A 15,960-nucleotide genomic window follows, 5' to 3' on the forward strand; every position below is an offset into this window, starting at 1 on the left:
AATTTAAATTTTCTCATATTGAATAAATTAATTGTAAGTCTGCCTAAGTTAAAGATAACATATGAAGAAAAAGCCAGGCCATATAATATTAGGAGCTTCAGTCACTGCCCTTACCTCAACTCTTGCAGCAGCCCAGGAGCCTTGAGCCACTACTCTCCCATTGGATAAGAAGCTGCATAAGGAAGAAGAAAGGCCATTCAGGGGCTTTCTGGCCCCATAATGCAACAAATGCCACCACCCCTATGGCCTAGAGTCGTACTTTAATTATTAGAGAGCAGAGGGTGGCCTGAATTACTATGACCTTCACTATATATATATTTTTTTTTAACTTCGCAAGGTTATTTTGAATATCCACCTATTCAAAAAAAAAAGGCAAAATGCACAGTATTTTTGTCTGCATTAGGGGATTTTTAATAAATTGTTTATCTAGTCTTCAATAGAAGCGGAACAAAGGAATTATCTAGGAATGATTCAACCCATTTACTTTATTATTCGTACGTGACATTAAAAGTTAACATCTTCATCAAGTTAATTCACAAGTACTCTATAAGTAAAGGATAATATCACTAGATATTTCTCCGAGTCAAAAGCCATTAGGGACTTTGGATTGTTACTTAAACTCTCTGGGCTTCAGTTTCATCATCTGAAAACTGAGGGGTTTGGAGAGGATGTGTATGTTTCCTCCCAGGTCTAACATTTTATGGTAATATTATTAGGACCATATTGTAATAGCGCTGTCATATAATTTCTACCATACAATAAAATATTTTTACCACTAAACTATAGTATAAATATCCATAAAGCAATATTATGCTATCTAAATAATTCTGTCAGTGCTCAATTTCTCAGAAAAACTTTTAACACTCACTTGAGAGTCTTCCTCTTTGAATGTATGCTGTGGCATCTGTTCCGCATCAGATATTTCATCTGAAGACTCATTCTTTCTTTTTTGTTTCTTACCCAATGTAATAATGAGTTTGCTGTTTCAAGAGGAAAAGAATAAACAGTAAGATCTCTTTTGTTTTCCCCATGTTTGCTCAAACTGAGATTGCCATGATAAACTTTCTTCCATTTTATATATCACTTGAATCTCCAACCAAAGATGATATTTATCATGAAATCCATAATGACATTTTCAAATAAAAAACTCTTTATTCCTATGGAACAAGTATAAATCAATACTACAGTTAACATATTTCTAAGCACAGAAAGGCAGTCAAGTTCTATCTTTTGTTTCTTAGGCTCAGGATTACTTTCCATGAGAAAAATGTCAGGTAATATAGCTAACAATTACAGGGGTTTTTTGTCTTTTTAGGGCCAAACCTGTGGCATATGGTGGTTTCCTGGTTAGGGGTGGAACTGGAGCTACAGCTGCCAGCCTACACCACAGCCATGGCAACGCCAGATCCGAGCCACGTCTGCAACCTACACCACAGCTCATGGCAACATCAGATCCTTAACCCACGGAGCGAGGTCAGGGATTGAACCTACGTCCTCATGGATGCTAGTCAGATTCGTTTCTGTTGAGCCACGATGGGAACTCCAAGTCTCGAAGTCTCTACATCTCTCTACCCTAGAGTAAATTTTCCCTTAAAAACTTTAACAATTAATTATTCTTTATTTCACTTAGGTTAAAGTTTTTTTTTGGCTGTACTTGATGTTCCTAAAGAGTAAGAACTTCCTTTTTTTATATATATATATATTTCTACAGTGTTTATGTTAAAACACGGTAAATAAGAGTTCCTGCTATGGTGAAATGGGATTGGCAGTGTTTCCAGAGCACTGGGACAAAGGTTTGATCCCCGGCCCGGCACAGTGAGTTAGGCATCTGGCACTGCCACAGCTGTGGTGTACACTGAAACTGCAGCTTGGCTCTGATCCCTGGCTTGGGATCTCCATATGCTGTGGGGTGGCCAAAAAAGAAGGAATAAAAAAATTAAATGTAAATATCTAAAATTAAAATATGTTAAATGCTTTTTCCTTTTTTTTTTTTTTTTTAGCTTCGACCATGGCATGCAGAAGTTCCCAGGCCCAGGATTGAAACTCACCACAGAGCAACCTGAGCAACAGCAGTGACAACAGAGTCCTTAATGGTAAGGTCACCAGGGAACTCCATGTTTTTTCCTGATTAAAGACAGAAGCACTGAGCTCCCGCATTTCTTTATCCGGTTCAACAGCTGAGAGGGCATGATCTTCAAGTACTATACTAGTCTCAAACCAAGTTAATTGCTAACCAGTAAAATCTTACTTTAGATATCTGTACTCCAAACATAGGAAACTTCCAAAATACTTTCAGGTGTGACATATCAGAAATATCTCAAAATTTTCTTCAACAATTATTATTTACTAATGTGGGAGAAGTCAGGGGTTAAGAGGATGCACTTTGAAATCATAGTGTCAAAGATTTAAAAACTGATATCACCATTTACCTATGAAACACTGAGCAAATTACTTGATAGTTTCCTTGTCTGGAAAATAGGGATATTACAAAAGCTACTTCTATTGTTGTTGAGAATTAAATGAGATAATATGTTAGCTCTGAGCGATCTTTACCACATAGTAATTTCTCAACTACATCTAACTATGATATGCTAGGCACTTGCGTAAGTTCAAGGATTTGAAGATCAAGTAGACATGGTTCCTAACCTTAACAGTTCTTTGTTGAAACATGACCTCAGCTAAAATTCTAAAGGGGAAGTTAGTTTAAGAGGTAATGTGAACACAAAGGAAGAAATACTTATGTTTACTGAAGAGTGGAAGAGGTTTCACAGAGAAGGTAAAGTTTGAGATAGGGAAGTGAATAATGAAAGGGGGTCCAACAGGTAGTGAAAGGAAAAGTAGCGTACATTCCAGGCGGGGGGATACCACAGAAGAATGAGACTCTGTGGTGATAAGAGTGTGTCGGGAATGCACAAAGTACTACAGGAGGAGGAAGCAGAGAGATGGTCCTCTGGATGGGTCAACATCACAGAAGGCCTTTGCATTTCATGCAAGGAGTTAAGGTTTTAATTTAAAGCTAGTTAAAGCTAGCAGGTATTTAAAAAGAAATCTGTCTTGTTTACCACTGACAACAAATGGCACTGAAATGTTTTAGAATGAATGAAAAAAGAATAAAGCAATAGAAAGATGTAAGGTTTTGTTGTTGTTGTTGTTGCTTTTTAGGGCTACGGCATATGAAAGTTCCTAGGCTGGGGTCAAATCATAGCTACAGCTGCAGGCCTATGCTACAGCCACAGCAACTCAGGATCCAAGCTGTGTCTGCAAACTACATCACAGTCCACAGCAATGCTGGATCCCCGATCCACTAAGTGAGGCCAGGGGTCGGACTCCCATCCTCATGGATACGAGTTGGATTCGTTTCCACTGAGCCACGATGGGAACTCCCGATGCAGAATTTTAAACACATATAATGTACAGCATCGTGACTATAGGTAATAATACTGAATCATATATTTGAAAGTTGCTGAGAGAGTGGATCTTAAAATTTTTCATCATAAGAAAAATATATATAACTTTGTAAGGTGACAGAGGTTAAGTAAGCTTATTGTGGTAATAGTTTGACAATATATACACATATCAAATCACTGTGTTGTCCACCTTAAACGAATATATTGTGATATGTCAAATACATCTCAATAAAATTGATGGAAAAGAGAATTTTAAAGAGAGCAATGCACCTGGAAGGAAGTGAAATGCAAGTCAGGGAAAACAGTGATAAGATTGGCAGTTCAGCTGAGAGATGAAGAATGAAACTCAGAGCCTTAGTAGTATGGATGAAGAGGGAAGAAAGATACAATTTTTCACTACAAAAGAAGAAACAACAGGATGAGGTATTGATGTGAGGTGAGAAAAAAAAATTCCAAAATGATTTATTCCCAGGCTATCCTTATATTGGTATGATTACAACCTTCAACAGGATAATGGTAATTCTTACTTGGTATCTCACTTGTACTCTTTCACAATAAATGAGAATAAAAACATAGCCTATATTGGAACAAGAAACCAGAAGTGCAAAAGGAAACACTGAAACAACATTAAGGAACCAACCATGATTATAACCTATTCCTTCTCCCTTTTTTCATTGATCATTTCCTTCCTCTTCTGGCCCTTCTTCCTGACTCTGATTTCCCTTCTAAAATAAAAATCTAGCTTGAGGTCGTATTTACTACTAGATATCATGTGATTTTGCTCTTCCTCCTTATCCATGGTTCTCAAAAGTCATCTGTACTGGCTGTGCCTTTCATTCCTCAACCTACTATAATCTGAACTCTTAAACTACTTTTCATACTCACAGCTTCCATTTTATTCAGTGGTTACTGAGTTAGCCTCTGCCAACTTTATATACATTTTCTCACTTGGTGTTGATACAACTCTGAGAAGCAAATACTGTTATTTTAATAAGAAGAGGAAACTGAGGCTTAGAGAAGTTAGATTTCTTGTTTAAAGTCACACCAGGGAGTTCCCGTCGTAGCTCAGCAGAAACAAATCTGACTAGCATCCATAAGGATGCAGGTTCGATCCCTGGCCTCACTCAGTGGGTTAAGGACCCAGCATTACCGTGAGCTGTGATGTAGGTTGCAGACTCGGCTGGGATCCTGTGTTGTTGTGACTGCTGTGTAGGCCGACAGCTACAGTTCCGATTCCACCCTTATTCTGGGAACCTCCATATGTCGCAGGTGCAGCCCTAAAAAAATAAAGTCACACCAATAGTAAGAATTGAGATAGAAATTAAACACATCTCACTCTAAAGTATGAATTCCTAATGTCTAAGGCCATAAATGACCTTTGTAATGCTGAATCCAATGGAAATGTAATTACAGTTTTTATCTACCAACACATAACTAATCACTTTTTCCTTATCTGTACTCTTGAATTCATGACACATTCTTCTGGTTCTACTAAACTTCCTCAGTGCTTCTTCTCTTAGTATGTTGCTTTTCAGAAGAATTCAGTCTTTTCCACCCATCCCTTAAAACCTTGGTATTTCTCAAAGTTCTGTCTTCAGCTTTCTCCCCTCTCTATATACTATTCCCGGGAAATTTAATTTTATCTACTCTTTTTGTTCCTGGCCATGCCCATAGCATGTGGAAGTTCACAGGCCAGGAATGGAACCCATACCACAGCAGCAACCTGGGCTGCTGCAGTGACAACACCTATCCTGAACCACTGTGCCACAAGGGAACTCCTAATTTAATCTATTCTTAACTTACCATTTAGAAACTGAAGATTCTCAAATCTCTTATCTCTAGTCTTGACCTTTACTCAAACTTCGGATTCATATAACCAACTTTTTATTAGACACATCCATATGGATATCATACAGACATTAAAACCTCAAAATGCCCCCAAAGGCAATCCTTCACTTTCCCTAAAACTAAGAATACTAATATTAAAGAATAATGTAGATTCAGAAAAGTGCACACCTCAAGAGTGTAGCTCAGTGAATTTTCTCAAACTGAACATAAACAAGTAACAGCTTCTAGATCAAGAAATAAGACATCATCAGTTTCCCAGAAGTCTCCTGCCATGCTTTCTCTTCAGGTAACAACCTCCTCCTACAGGCAGCCACTATGCTACTTATGGTTATTTAATACCATCTAAGGCAAGGTGAGGGATAACCTCAAGTAAACCAGATTGGCAGAAATAGTTTTCACACACCGCCCCCTTGTTATCCATAGCCAAACCTATACGCATATTTTAGACTAGTTTATAGATGAGGACAACACTGGTGAAAGGAAAGTAGTTATTTAAAACAACTTCCTATGAAAATGGAGATCAAGGCCTGTTAATACCCTTCCACATACTGCTTTAAAAGGTGTTTTCTCAGTGTTTGGTAGGCTAAGTAAATTCTGCATGTGAAATACATATTCTGATACGGTATCTATGTGGCTGCTTAAAGACTCAAATCCCACTGAATAAAAATTTCAATGAAATCAGAAGCAAGGATATTTACATTTTTTTGTATTTATGAATGCCTATGAAGAGATTCTATTTTTCCTTTCTTGTGGTATAAAATAATGAAATGAAAACTCACTAAGTACAGTGGACTAAGCTGCCTAAACATTATTTTTATAAATAAATATTGCCTAAATATTACTAAGTGCTACCAAATTAATATTAAACACCACACCTTTTGGTGGAGGGGGCGTAGGTTAGATAACCTTAGATAAACCTTTATTTTGTTATTTGAAAAAATGTACTAAAAACAAAGAAAATATCTCAAATTTTATTTTTCATATATTCTATATTTTCTTCCAATATTTTCTTTTTCTTTTCTTTTTTTTTGTCTTTTTGGGGCCACACCCACGACACATGGAGATTCCCAGGCTAGGCAGATGTCAAATCAGAGCTGTAGCTGGCAGCCTATGCCACTGTCACAGCAACAGCAACATGAGATCTGAGCCATGTCTGTGACTCACACCACAGCTCACGGCAACACTGGATCCTTAACCCACTGAGCGAGGCCAGCAAATGAACCCATGTCCTCATGGATACTAGCTGGGTTCATTAACTGCTGAGCCACGACAGGAATTCCATCCTTCGAATATTTACTACAGGCCTGGAATAGCAACCTATTTCATAAACTCATTAACTATTTTTAACTCATGCAAAAATATTTTTCAAATTCTAACTTTGTAAGAGATATTTCAAATACAGTAGTTTCCTACTCAACCTCTGAAGTACAAAATGTTTACACATGCCCATTCTGTTAAAAAAAGGGGGGGGGGGTACATTTCCATGGTAGGAAAAAAGTAGATTCTAAAACTTTAAGCCATTCTTGACTGACATAATTATGAGTTAAAATACACACACACACTACGGTTACTTACACAAGAGTGCTAATTTATAGAAATAATGAAGTCATATCAGTGTATTATAAGTTCTAAAATGGTATAAAAGTGATACTACAAGGGGGAACAAACATTTGGTTGTTATTGATCAGTAATTCCTAAATGTGTGAGGCAGGCTTCATAAGGAACTTATTTGTAAAAAATACAAATTCCTGATGAGAAAAATAAGACAAACCGACCTGAGAGTCATTCTACAAAATAATTAGCCAATATGCTTCGAAATTGAAAATGTCATTAAAGACAAAGACTGATGAATTATTTCAATGTGGAGGCATGTAAATAAACATGATAACAAAATGAAATGTGGGATCCTGAACAGGATCCTGGCCAAAAAAATGGAACAATTGACACAATTTGCATGAGGTCTGTAAATAAGCTAGGATTGCGTTGTGTTTACTTCCTGGATTTGATCATTGTGCCCGGGTTACATAAGATGCTAACATTTGAGGAAACTGGGTAACAAGCCTAAGAGAACTCTTACCTATTTTTGCAAGTGTGAGATTAGCTCAAACTAAAATCTAACAAAACAAAACCCCAGATTTGTAGGTTCCAAGTCCAGAATTCTCATCTAGTAAGTGGGACCCCAATCATACTTTAAAGAAATCCCCACCAGATTTGGGAACCAACGGCTCAAAATAATTAGTGAAGAAAACTCTAGGAACAAATACTCAAGATAATAAAACTATTTTATACTTACAGAACACTTAAAATTGCAAAGTGCATTTGTCAGCAATTTCTCAGTTGATCTGAGAAAAACTCATAGGTAGGCAAGGTAGGCATCAGTCCCACTAAACTAATAGGGAAAATTCAGCACACACACACCAAAAAAGGCCAAAAATCCCAAGTCTGGTGGAGGACAATAAAGGCCTCTTTATTCCTACTCTACTATATCCAACACACTTTACTGATTGCATTTTTTTGCCTCTTTTTTAAGGGCCACACCTGTGGCATAAGGAAGTTCCCAGACTAGGGGTAGAATCAGAGCTACAGCTACAGCTTACACCACAGCCTCAGCAACACGGAATCCCAAGCCTTGACTGCAATCTACACCACAGCTCACAGCAATGCAGGATCCTTAACCCACTGATTGAGGCTGAAGAGGCCAGGGATCAAACCCATATCCTCATAGATACCAGCAGGATTCATTTCTGCTGCGTCACAATGGGAACTCCCCTTACTGATTTTAAAATATAATGATACTATACTTCAACCCATCAATCGATATTTAATATCAATAAATACACTTTAATGAACAGAGAATGAAACTACATTATCTTTTAGAAAATTAGGGTTGAAGTTTATTGACATTCAAATGACCAGAAATTTCTGCCTGTACAATGACAACTGATAGCCAAAATGTTGTCTGAAGGAAATCAGATGATCCAAAAGTAGAATGATATAAAATCAGTTAAGTAAAATACCCAATTACCAAAGAACATTCCATTCTTCCATCCTGAATTACAAAGAATTCACTATATTAATTCTAAAATAAAATTTCACTTTAGATACAATCTTCAAATAAATTGATAGTCTGCTATTTGAAACATCACCAAAGTACAACAACAAAATAACACAGAATATATTAACCATAAAGGTTTTATACAAATTTTGTTTTTTAAAATCTTAAAGGGATCTGATATCAATGTTAGCAAAATGCAGCAACAAGTATTCAGGCACGAAGATGAACTTAAATATCAAAACATAGCTTGTTTCACGACTTCCCATGGTGGCTCAGGGGGTAACCGACTAATATCCATGAGGACATGGGTTCTATCCCTGGCACCTTGCTCAACAGGTTAAATGATCTGGCACTGCCAAGAGCTGTGGTGTAGGTCAGCAGATGCGGCTCTGATCTGGCATTACTATGGCTGTGGTGTTGGCCACCAGCTGCAGCTCAAATTCAACCCCTAGCCTGGGAACTTCCATAAGCTGCGGGTGCAGCCCTAAAAAAGACCAAAAAAAAAAAAAAAGACAAAAAAAAACCTTGTTTCAGAAGGGTAACTTCAAACTAAGTATAAATTTGAAATGTTAATTTGTTTGCAGAATACAAGCCCTAGAAAACCTCAGTGTTTATACCTGAAGTTTACATTTGATTTTCAGATGTAACTCATGCACTTAACTAAATACTGCCCACAGGTTTTTAGCAGAGGCTGTGTAACAAGCTGCATTCTACACAGTGTCAATCTGTAATTGCCCCCTGTTGTTTCTCTCGCAATAATTGGGCAAACAATTATTACTTTTTTTTTTTTTAATCTCCCCCCCACAGCATGGGGATCAAGTTACTCTTACGTGTATACATTTTTCCCCCACCCTTTGTTCTGTTGCAATATGAGTATCTAGACATAGTTCTCAATGCTACTCAGCAGGATCTCCTTGTAAATCTATTCTAAATTCTATCTGATAACCCCAAGCTCCCGATCCCTCCCACTTCCTCCCTCTCCCCGTAGGGCAGCCACAGGTCTATTTTCCAAGTCCATGATTTTCTTTTCTGTGGAGATGTTCATTTGTGTTGTATGTTGGATTCCAGTTATAAGTGATATCATATAGTATTTGTCTTTGTCTTTCTGGCTTATTTCACTCAGTATGAGAGTCTCCAGTTCCATCCATGTTGCTGCAAATGGCATTATGTCATTCTTTTTTATGGCTGAGTAGTATTCCATTGTGTATATATACCACATCTTCCTAATCCAATCATCTGTTGATGGACATTTGGGATGTTTCCATGTCCTAGCTATTGTCAATAGTGCTGCAATGAACATGCAGGTGCATGTGTCTCTTTTAAGTAGTTTCAAACATTGAGTACTTAATCCATTTATTCTATTTGCTGGAATCAACACATCCAATTTACAAGTAAAGGAAACAAGCACATGTATTATTTCTCACTATAAATTTTTTTTGCATGCCCAGTGGAAGGCACTAGAGATATTTTTAAAGTCGTTAAACATGTATAATGTAACTTTTTTTTTTTTTAGAAGAAACACATTTAACTTGATGAAATTACTTCAGCTTAAAATTCAACCCAAGACTTGCTTAAACTCATCTGGAAAAAAGAGTCCAGTTTTTTTTGGATTTTATTTTATTTTATTTTTTTCCACAGCCACATCTGCAGCATATGGAAGTTCACTGGCTAGTGGTCAAATCACAGCTGCAGCCAGGGCCTATGCCACAGCTATGGCAACACCAGACTGAGCTCCATCTGCTACCTATGATGCAGCTTGCGGCAACACCTATCCTTAACCCACTTAGCGAGGACAGGGATCAAACCTGCATCCTCACAAAGCTAACATCGCGAGTCCTTAACCTGAGCCACAATGGGAACTAACAATCAAGTTTTAAAGGGATTCTTTATTTTGGTTAATCCTTATATTTATGAAAGTAAAATTATATTGTAAGCTTTTGGTAACTGGGACTATAAATCACTTCCTGTTTAAAGGTTAACTTCATTTTTTTCAAAAAGTTGAATTCACTGAGTTGTTTCATATTCACAGTCATTAATGGCCAAATATTAGCTAAGTATTAATCATAGTAAATATATTTACCAGCATAGTTCAGTTCTTACTCTTTAAAAAATTCATTTTTTTAAAAGAAACTGATGTTTATGCTTAAAAATACTGACAAAATAGTAATCTAAAATCAATACCTTACTTCAGGGTCTCTAAGATACTGTTAACATCTATGAAATCAAGAAATAATCAAAGACATGCCATAGTTTTAACTGGCATTTTCTTAAATGTAAATCTTTTTTTAATTTTTGCTTTTTAGGGCCACCCTGCAGCTTATACGGAAGTTCCCAGGCTATGGGTCAAATTGCAGCTTACACCAGAGTCCCAGCAATGCGGGATCCAAACTGCATCTGCGACATATACCACAGCTCACGGCAATGCTGGATCCTTAACCCAACTAAGGAGGCCAGGGATTCAACCCACATCCTCATGAATACTAGTTGGGCTCATTACCACAGAGCCACAAGGGGAAGCCCGTAAATGTAAATCTTAACTAAATTCATAATGTATACAGCAATTCTTTCAGAGGAGTAGGGTTCAGATTTTCAGTGAATTTAAGTTTATACATAAGGAGTGATATAAATAAAACATTTTACTTCCTTGACATTTAAAAATTTATAGAACTTACATAGAGACTACTAATGGCATGATTAATGATTAAAAATATATAATAAATTTATATCATACATTTTCAAAATGCTTTTTTATCACATGCCAAGAAAAAATTAATTAATATTTTATATTTTATCTAAGCAGATACTAAATTCCTATTATCTTGAATACTTACAATCAGGGTCTAATTTGTTACTTTATTAACATAGACTATAAAGTGCTAATTCCCAATTTCTGATGATTTATCTTATTTTTCCCTCAAATTTTATTTATATTATTACCCTTATATTTTACTATTTAGATGAAAATATCTCTCTCTACATATATGTAGACATATTTACATGATAGTTTTATTTAAAAATACACACATAAATACCTATATATATATATGGTGGTAGGTAATCAACAAATGTTATTTTGCTTCTTTCTTCTTGGGGGTTCAGAACAACAATAGCAAAAAAGGATACAATATAACTTCCAGATCTTAATGTTTTATTGTTTCCTTTATAACATGACATTCTTAATTTTTACTTGGTTGGATAAATATTTCCTGATTTAGATATTTTCTGCCTTAATTAATAAGAAAAGCTACTTTTAGTACCTGGTAACTAACTGACAGTCTCCTAATAAACAGAAAGAATAATTATGAATACAAAAAATTTTTAACTTTTAATCATGAAGTACTTTTACTGATTATATTTATAGGGTCACAAGAGCATTTTTAAGTGTCACAGGCATTCTACTTGTCAGTCTGATAATTTAATGCTAAGAAGTAAATTATAACTGACAGTGTGAAAACATAATTTAAATGTCAAAGTTATAAAACAAGTCTAAAAATTCTTCAGTCAAATCATGTGACGTTTTATTGTACAATCCAAAACCAAATAGCCATAAGAAAATTCTACCAGGAGTTCCCGTCGTGGCGCAGTGGTTAGTTAACGAATCCGATTAGGAACCATGAGGTTGCGGGTTCGGTCCCTGGCCTTGCTCAGTGGGTTGGCGATCCAGCGTTGCCGTGAGCTGTGGTGTAGGTTGCAGACGCGGCTCGGATCCCGCGTTGCTGTGGCTCTGGCGTAGGCCGGTGGCTACAGCTCCGATTCGACCCCTAGCCTGGGAACCTCCATATGCCGTGGGAGCGGCCCAAGAAATAGCAACAACAACAACAAAAAAAAGAAAATTCTACCAGAAGTCTTAGAATTTATTTTGGAATTTAACTTTATTATTACTAAACCATAAGCTTTGTCCTTGTGATTTCCTGAAAGATTTAACTTGCCATTTCTTTTCTTTTCTTTTTTTTAGGGCTGTACTTATGGCATATGGAAGTTCCCAAGCTAGGGGTCAAATCAGAGTTGCAACTGCAGGCCTATATTACAGACATAGCAATGCTAGATCTGAGCAGTATCTGCCACCTACACCACAGCTTACAGTAACACCGCGGACCTTAACTCACTGAGCGAGGCCAGGGATCAAACCCACATCCTCATGGATACTAGTCATGTTCCTAATCTGCTGAGCCACAATGTGAACTCCTGTCATTTCTGGTTTTTGATTAAGCAAATCAAATGCAACCATTTGGTGTCATTTAATATTTAATCTTCCATTCATTAAATTCATTCTATTCCATTCATGGAGCATCTAGTACGTGCTGACTACTTCTAAAGAAATACCTGTTCTTCTACTTGAAAGGCAGCTCCTTAGAACCTGACTGCCAAGATCCTGAAAAAAGTCAAGGTAGAAAAAGTTTGTTTCCAGTCCTACCTCCCACTTCATTTTATACCTCCCAGTTCTGTTTTAACTCACATCTTTCCACATATCCATGTAATTCCTTTCAAATTCCAGGTATATTTCAAACAAAATTTACCTATCCTAAATGCTGCTTTTAGCTAATCTAATAAACATACCTACCCATATGAAAGAAAAAATATTAATGAATTAACCCATTATCCTTCTTACCAGGTAGCAACTGTTTCTATTTTCATTTGTCTGCTTGATTTTTTAAATCGATCTTATTTAAGAACAGAGCCATAGTAGAAAGAGAACCAAGGCAGATCCATGAGAGTTTAGCTATGAAGGCTGGTCTAGACCTTTTCCTTCAAAAGTTATATGCTATTTATGTTTGCAGAAAATAAAGACTAACAGGTATTGTTCTGTATGCTTTAAATATTATTAAATCACTTGATCCTCAAAATAACACTATAAGGTAAGCACTATCATTATCCTCATTTTATGTATGAAGGAACTAAAACTTAAAGACATTAAGTATTTGTCTGGGGTCACACTTGCTAATGAGTGACAATGGGGGAATCTGAGTAAGTGCAACTGGCTCCAAAGTCAAAAGAACTTAACCATGAAGTCTCTGAAAAGGATACTCTATTTCTTGTATTAAAATAATTTATGAAACTGACAGAAACAATTAAAAGGTTGCAAGCATACAAGCAAGCTGAGGTTTGGTTTTCTTCAAATTAGTCTTCCTAGATTACCATCATCACATATGTGGGTTAAAATAAACACCAACTCTGACTATACAACAACCGTAACTTGTTTTTTACAAATTTAGTTACTTTTGAAATTTATATTCCTTTCTTTTTCTAAAGGCCACACCTGCAGCATATGGAAGTTCCCAGAGTAGGGTTTGAATCAGAACTGCAGCTGCTGGCCTATATCACAGCCAAAGCAATGCCAGATCTTTTAACCCACTGAGCAAAGCTAGGGGTCCAACCCACATTCTCATGGATACTAGACTGGTTGCTTAACCTGTTGAGCCACAATCGGAACTCCTGAAATTCATATTTCATATTGCTTATAGTTAAGTTCTAGCACACACTCCCTTTAATTTTATCTTAAATAAATCAGCTGATATTAGCAAAAGTCCAATCTTCTAAACCTAATAGAAAAATAAAATCTCATAAGAAAAAGTTTAATACATCATGAAATACTATTTATTAAAATATGAAAATAAACTTAACTCTTTAAATAATGGTTCTTAACAGAAAAATTAAAAACTTGGCAAATTCAAAACTATAAAATGTGGAGTTCCTGTCGTGACTCAGCAGTTAGTGAACCCTACTAGCATCCATGAGGACACGGGTTTGATCCCTGGCCTCACTCAGTGGGTTAAGGATCTGGCATTGCCATAAGCTGTACTGCAGGTGGCAGACATGGCTGTGGCATAGGCTGGCGGCTACAGGTCCAACTGGACCTCTGGCCTGGGAACCTCCATAAGCTGCGGGTACAGCCCTAAAAAGACAAAAAGACCAAAAAAAAAAAATATATATATATATATGTGTGTGTGTGTGTGTGTGTGTGTATACAAAATGTAGTGGCTTATTGGAAAACACAGTAATGAAATATTTCAAGTGACCAATATGGAACTCTAGATTATAGGTTAATATCATTTCTAATTATGATTTTTTTTCTCCAATGTGGTAGGAATCTTAGGTTGTCTGATAAAGATGATCAAGAAATTGTTTCACTCCAACAGTTTAATAATATATATGCAAGCTTCACTTTTACTTGCCTACAACTTATAAATTCCTTTATCAAAAAGCTATAACTCTCAGTAAGTTTTTTTTCTATCAATTACTCAATATCTTGCCATGTAAATATCTTTCCAATACAATTCTCACCTATTTTCTCAAGGATGCTATCTCTAAAAGCAAATATTAAACTGATCATGCTCTGCAATATTAAAATAATTTATTGTTAATAATCTACCTACTTCTGATGAAAATACAAATATCACAGAATCAGTCAGATACTCCCTCTACTGTAGTATATTACTATTTCCTACCATATTAATTCGCACTTTTTAAAAATCCATGTTTTTTCTATTATAATAATTTCTAATTTTTCCCTTATATACTGTTTTTTCTTAACCAGGTTCACTTGTTATCTTTTGCCTCTAGATAGTCCCTCAAAATTTAAATTTTCTATAATTTTTGAGGTTTCTCTACCTATTTCCTCTATATTTTATGTATTATTTAAAATACCCTTCTCCTAACAGTACCACTACTTTGACCATATCTCTATACAAGCTAAAACTGGAAAACTTTAATTACAGTCACTTTTAACACATTAAAGGATTAAATAAATATGGGGTTTCCTAAATTAAAACTAGGAAAAATATTGAAATAACAAGATACTTCCATACCAAAACCTTTAAATATAAAAGGAGTAGAAATCCAACTTTCAAATTTCATTTTATCTATATGCAAATAAAACACAAAATCAGTAATATTAATTATTACTCTATTACAACAAGAGAGTCCATGTTATTTAACGGTTTGGAGTCAAGCCATCAGGAATGATATATCTCAGTTTGGTGGCTGCATTTAAAATGCGAAGTTAATTATTTACAAAATTATATTAGTTTTAAATACCTATATAATGTACCAATAATTTCTTGAGCAAATGAAGACTTTTATAAGGGTATTTTCCCTTTATTGTGTACTTTTTTTGTGTGGAAAAAAGAAAACAGATTAGAAATGTTATCTAAAATTTCACATAAAGCCTTCAAAAATAACCAAATATTCCTGCAAACACAAGCTTAAACTATTCTGGCCTTAGATTATTTTTACCCCTTACATGTAAAACATACACGTAAAACAAATAATAACACTGTTTCTGATTTTTTGAAAATGTATTAGGTAAGTAGTCAAATAAAAATACCTAGGACTAATGTACCCTCCTAAAGCAATTCTTTGTCTTTATAATTCTCTTGCAGCATTAATCCTCACCTGGCCTCTTTATTACATAAAGTAAATCAGAGAGACTGTAAGGGAGGAAGTCTGTAAGAGCCAAGAGCTGCTTATTGTTAATTTAAATCATCTTAGCTTTTATGTGTTCCATTTAGTCCAAAGTTGTGGGTTTACAAGTAAATACTTCGTTTTCAAACTATAAGGTGCCCAATGAAGTACAACTAAGAGGTAAAGACTGAAAGAATTTCAAGTTCATTTTTATAAAGAAAGTGAACATAGAACTGGCACAGCAATATA

At 35.7% G+C, this 15,960-nt stretch overlaps 1 protein-coding gene across 10 annotated transcripts in view; it reads right to left on the reverse strand.

Annotated features, from left to right (window-relative positions):
• Positions 1-15,960, reverse strand: part of CHD9 (chromodomain helicase DNA binding protein 9) — a 244,279-nt gene that overhangs the window by 86,510 nt on the left and 141,809 nt on the right. For 9 of the 10 annotated variants that reach the window (XM_047793120.1, XM_047793118.1, XM_047793117.1 and 6 more), the window contains one exon: positions 869-980. In XM_047793120.1, coding sequence (XP_047649076.1) covers positions 869-980 — 112 coding nt within the window. Of the gene's footprint in view, positions 1-114; positions 173-868; positions 981-15,960 lie in introns of all 10 variants that reach the window. The other variant, XM_047793126.1, reaches the window with a different exon arrangement.

The sequence above is a fragment of the Phacochoerus africanus genome, chromosome 8 (genome assembly GCF_016906955.1).
Source record: "Phacochoerus africanus isolate WHEZ1 chromosome 8, ROS_Pafr_v1, whole genome shotgun sequence".
Classification (NCBI taxonomy): domain Eukaryota; kingdom Metazoa; phylum Chordata; class Mammalia; order Artiodactyla; family Suidae; genus Phacochoerus; species Phacochoerus africanus.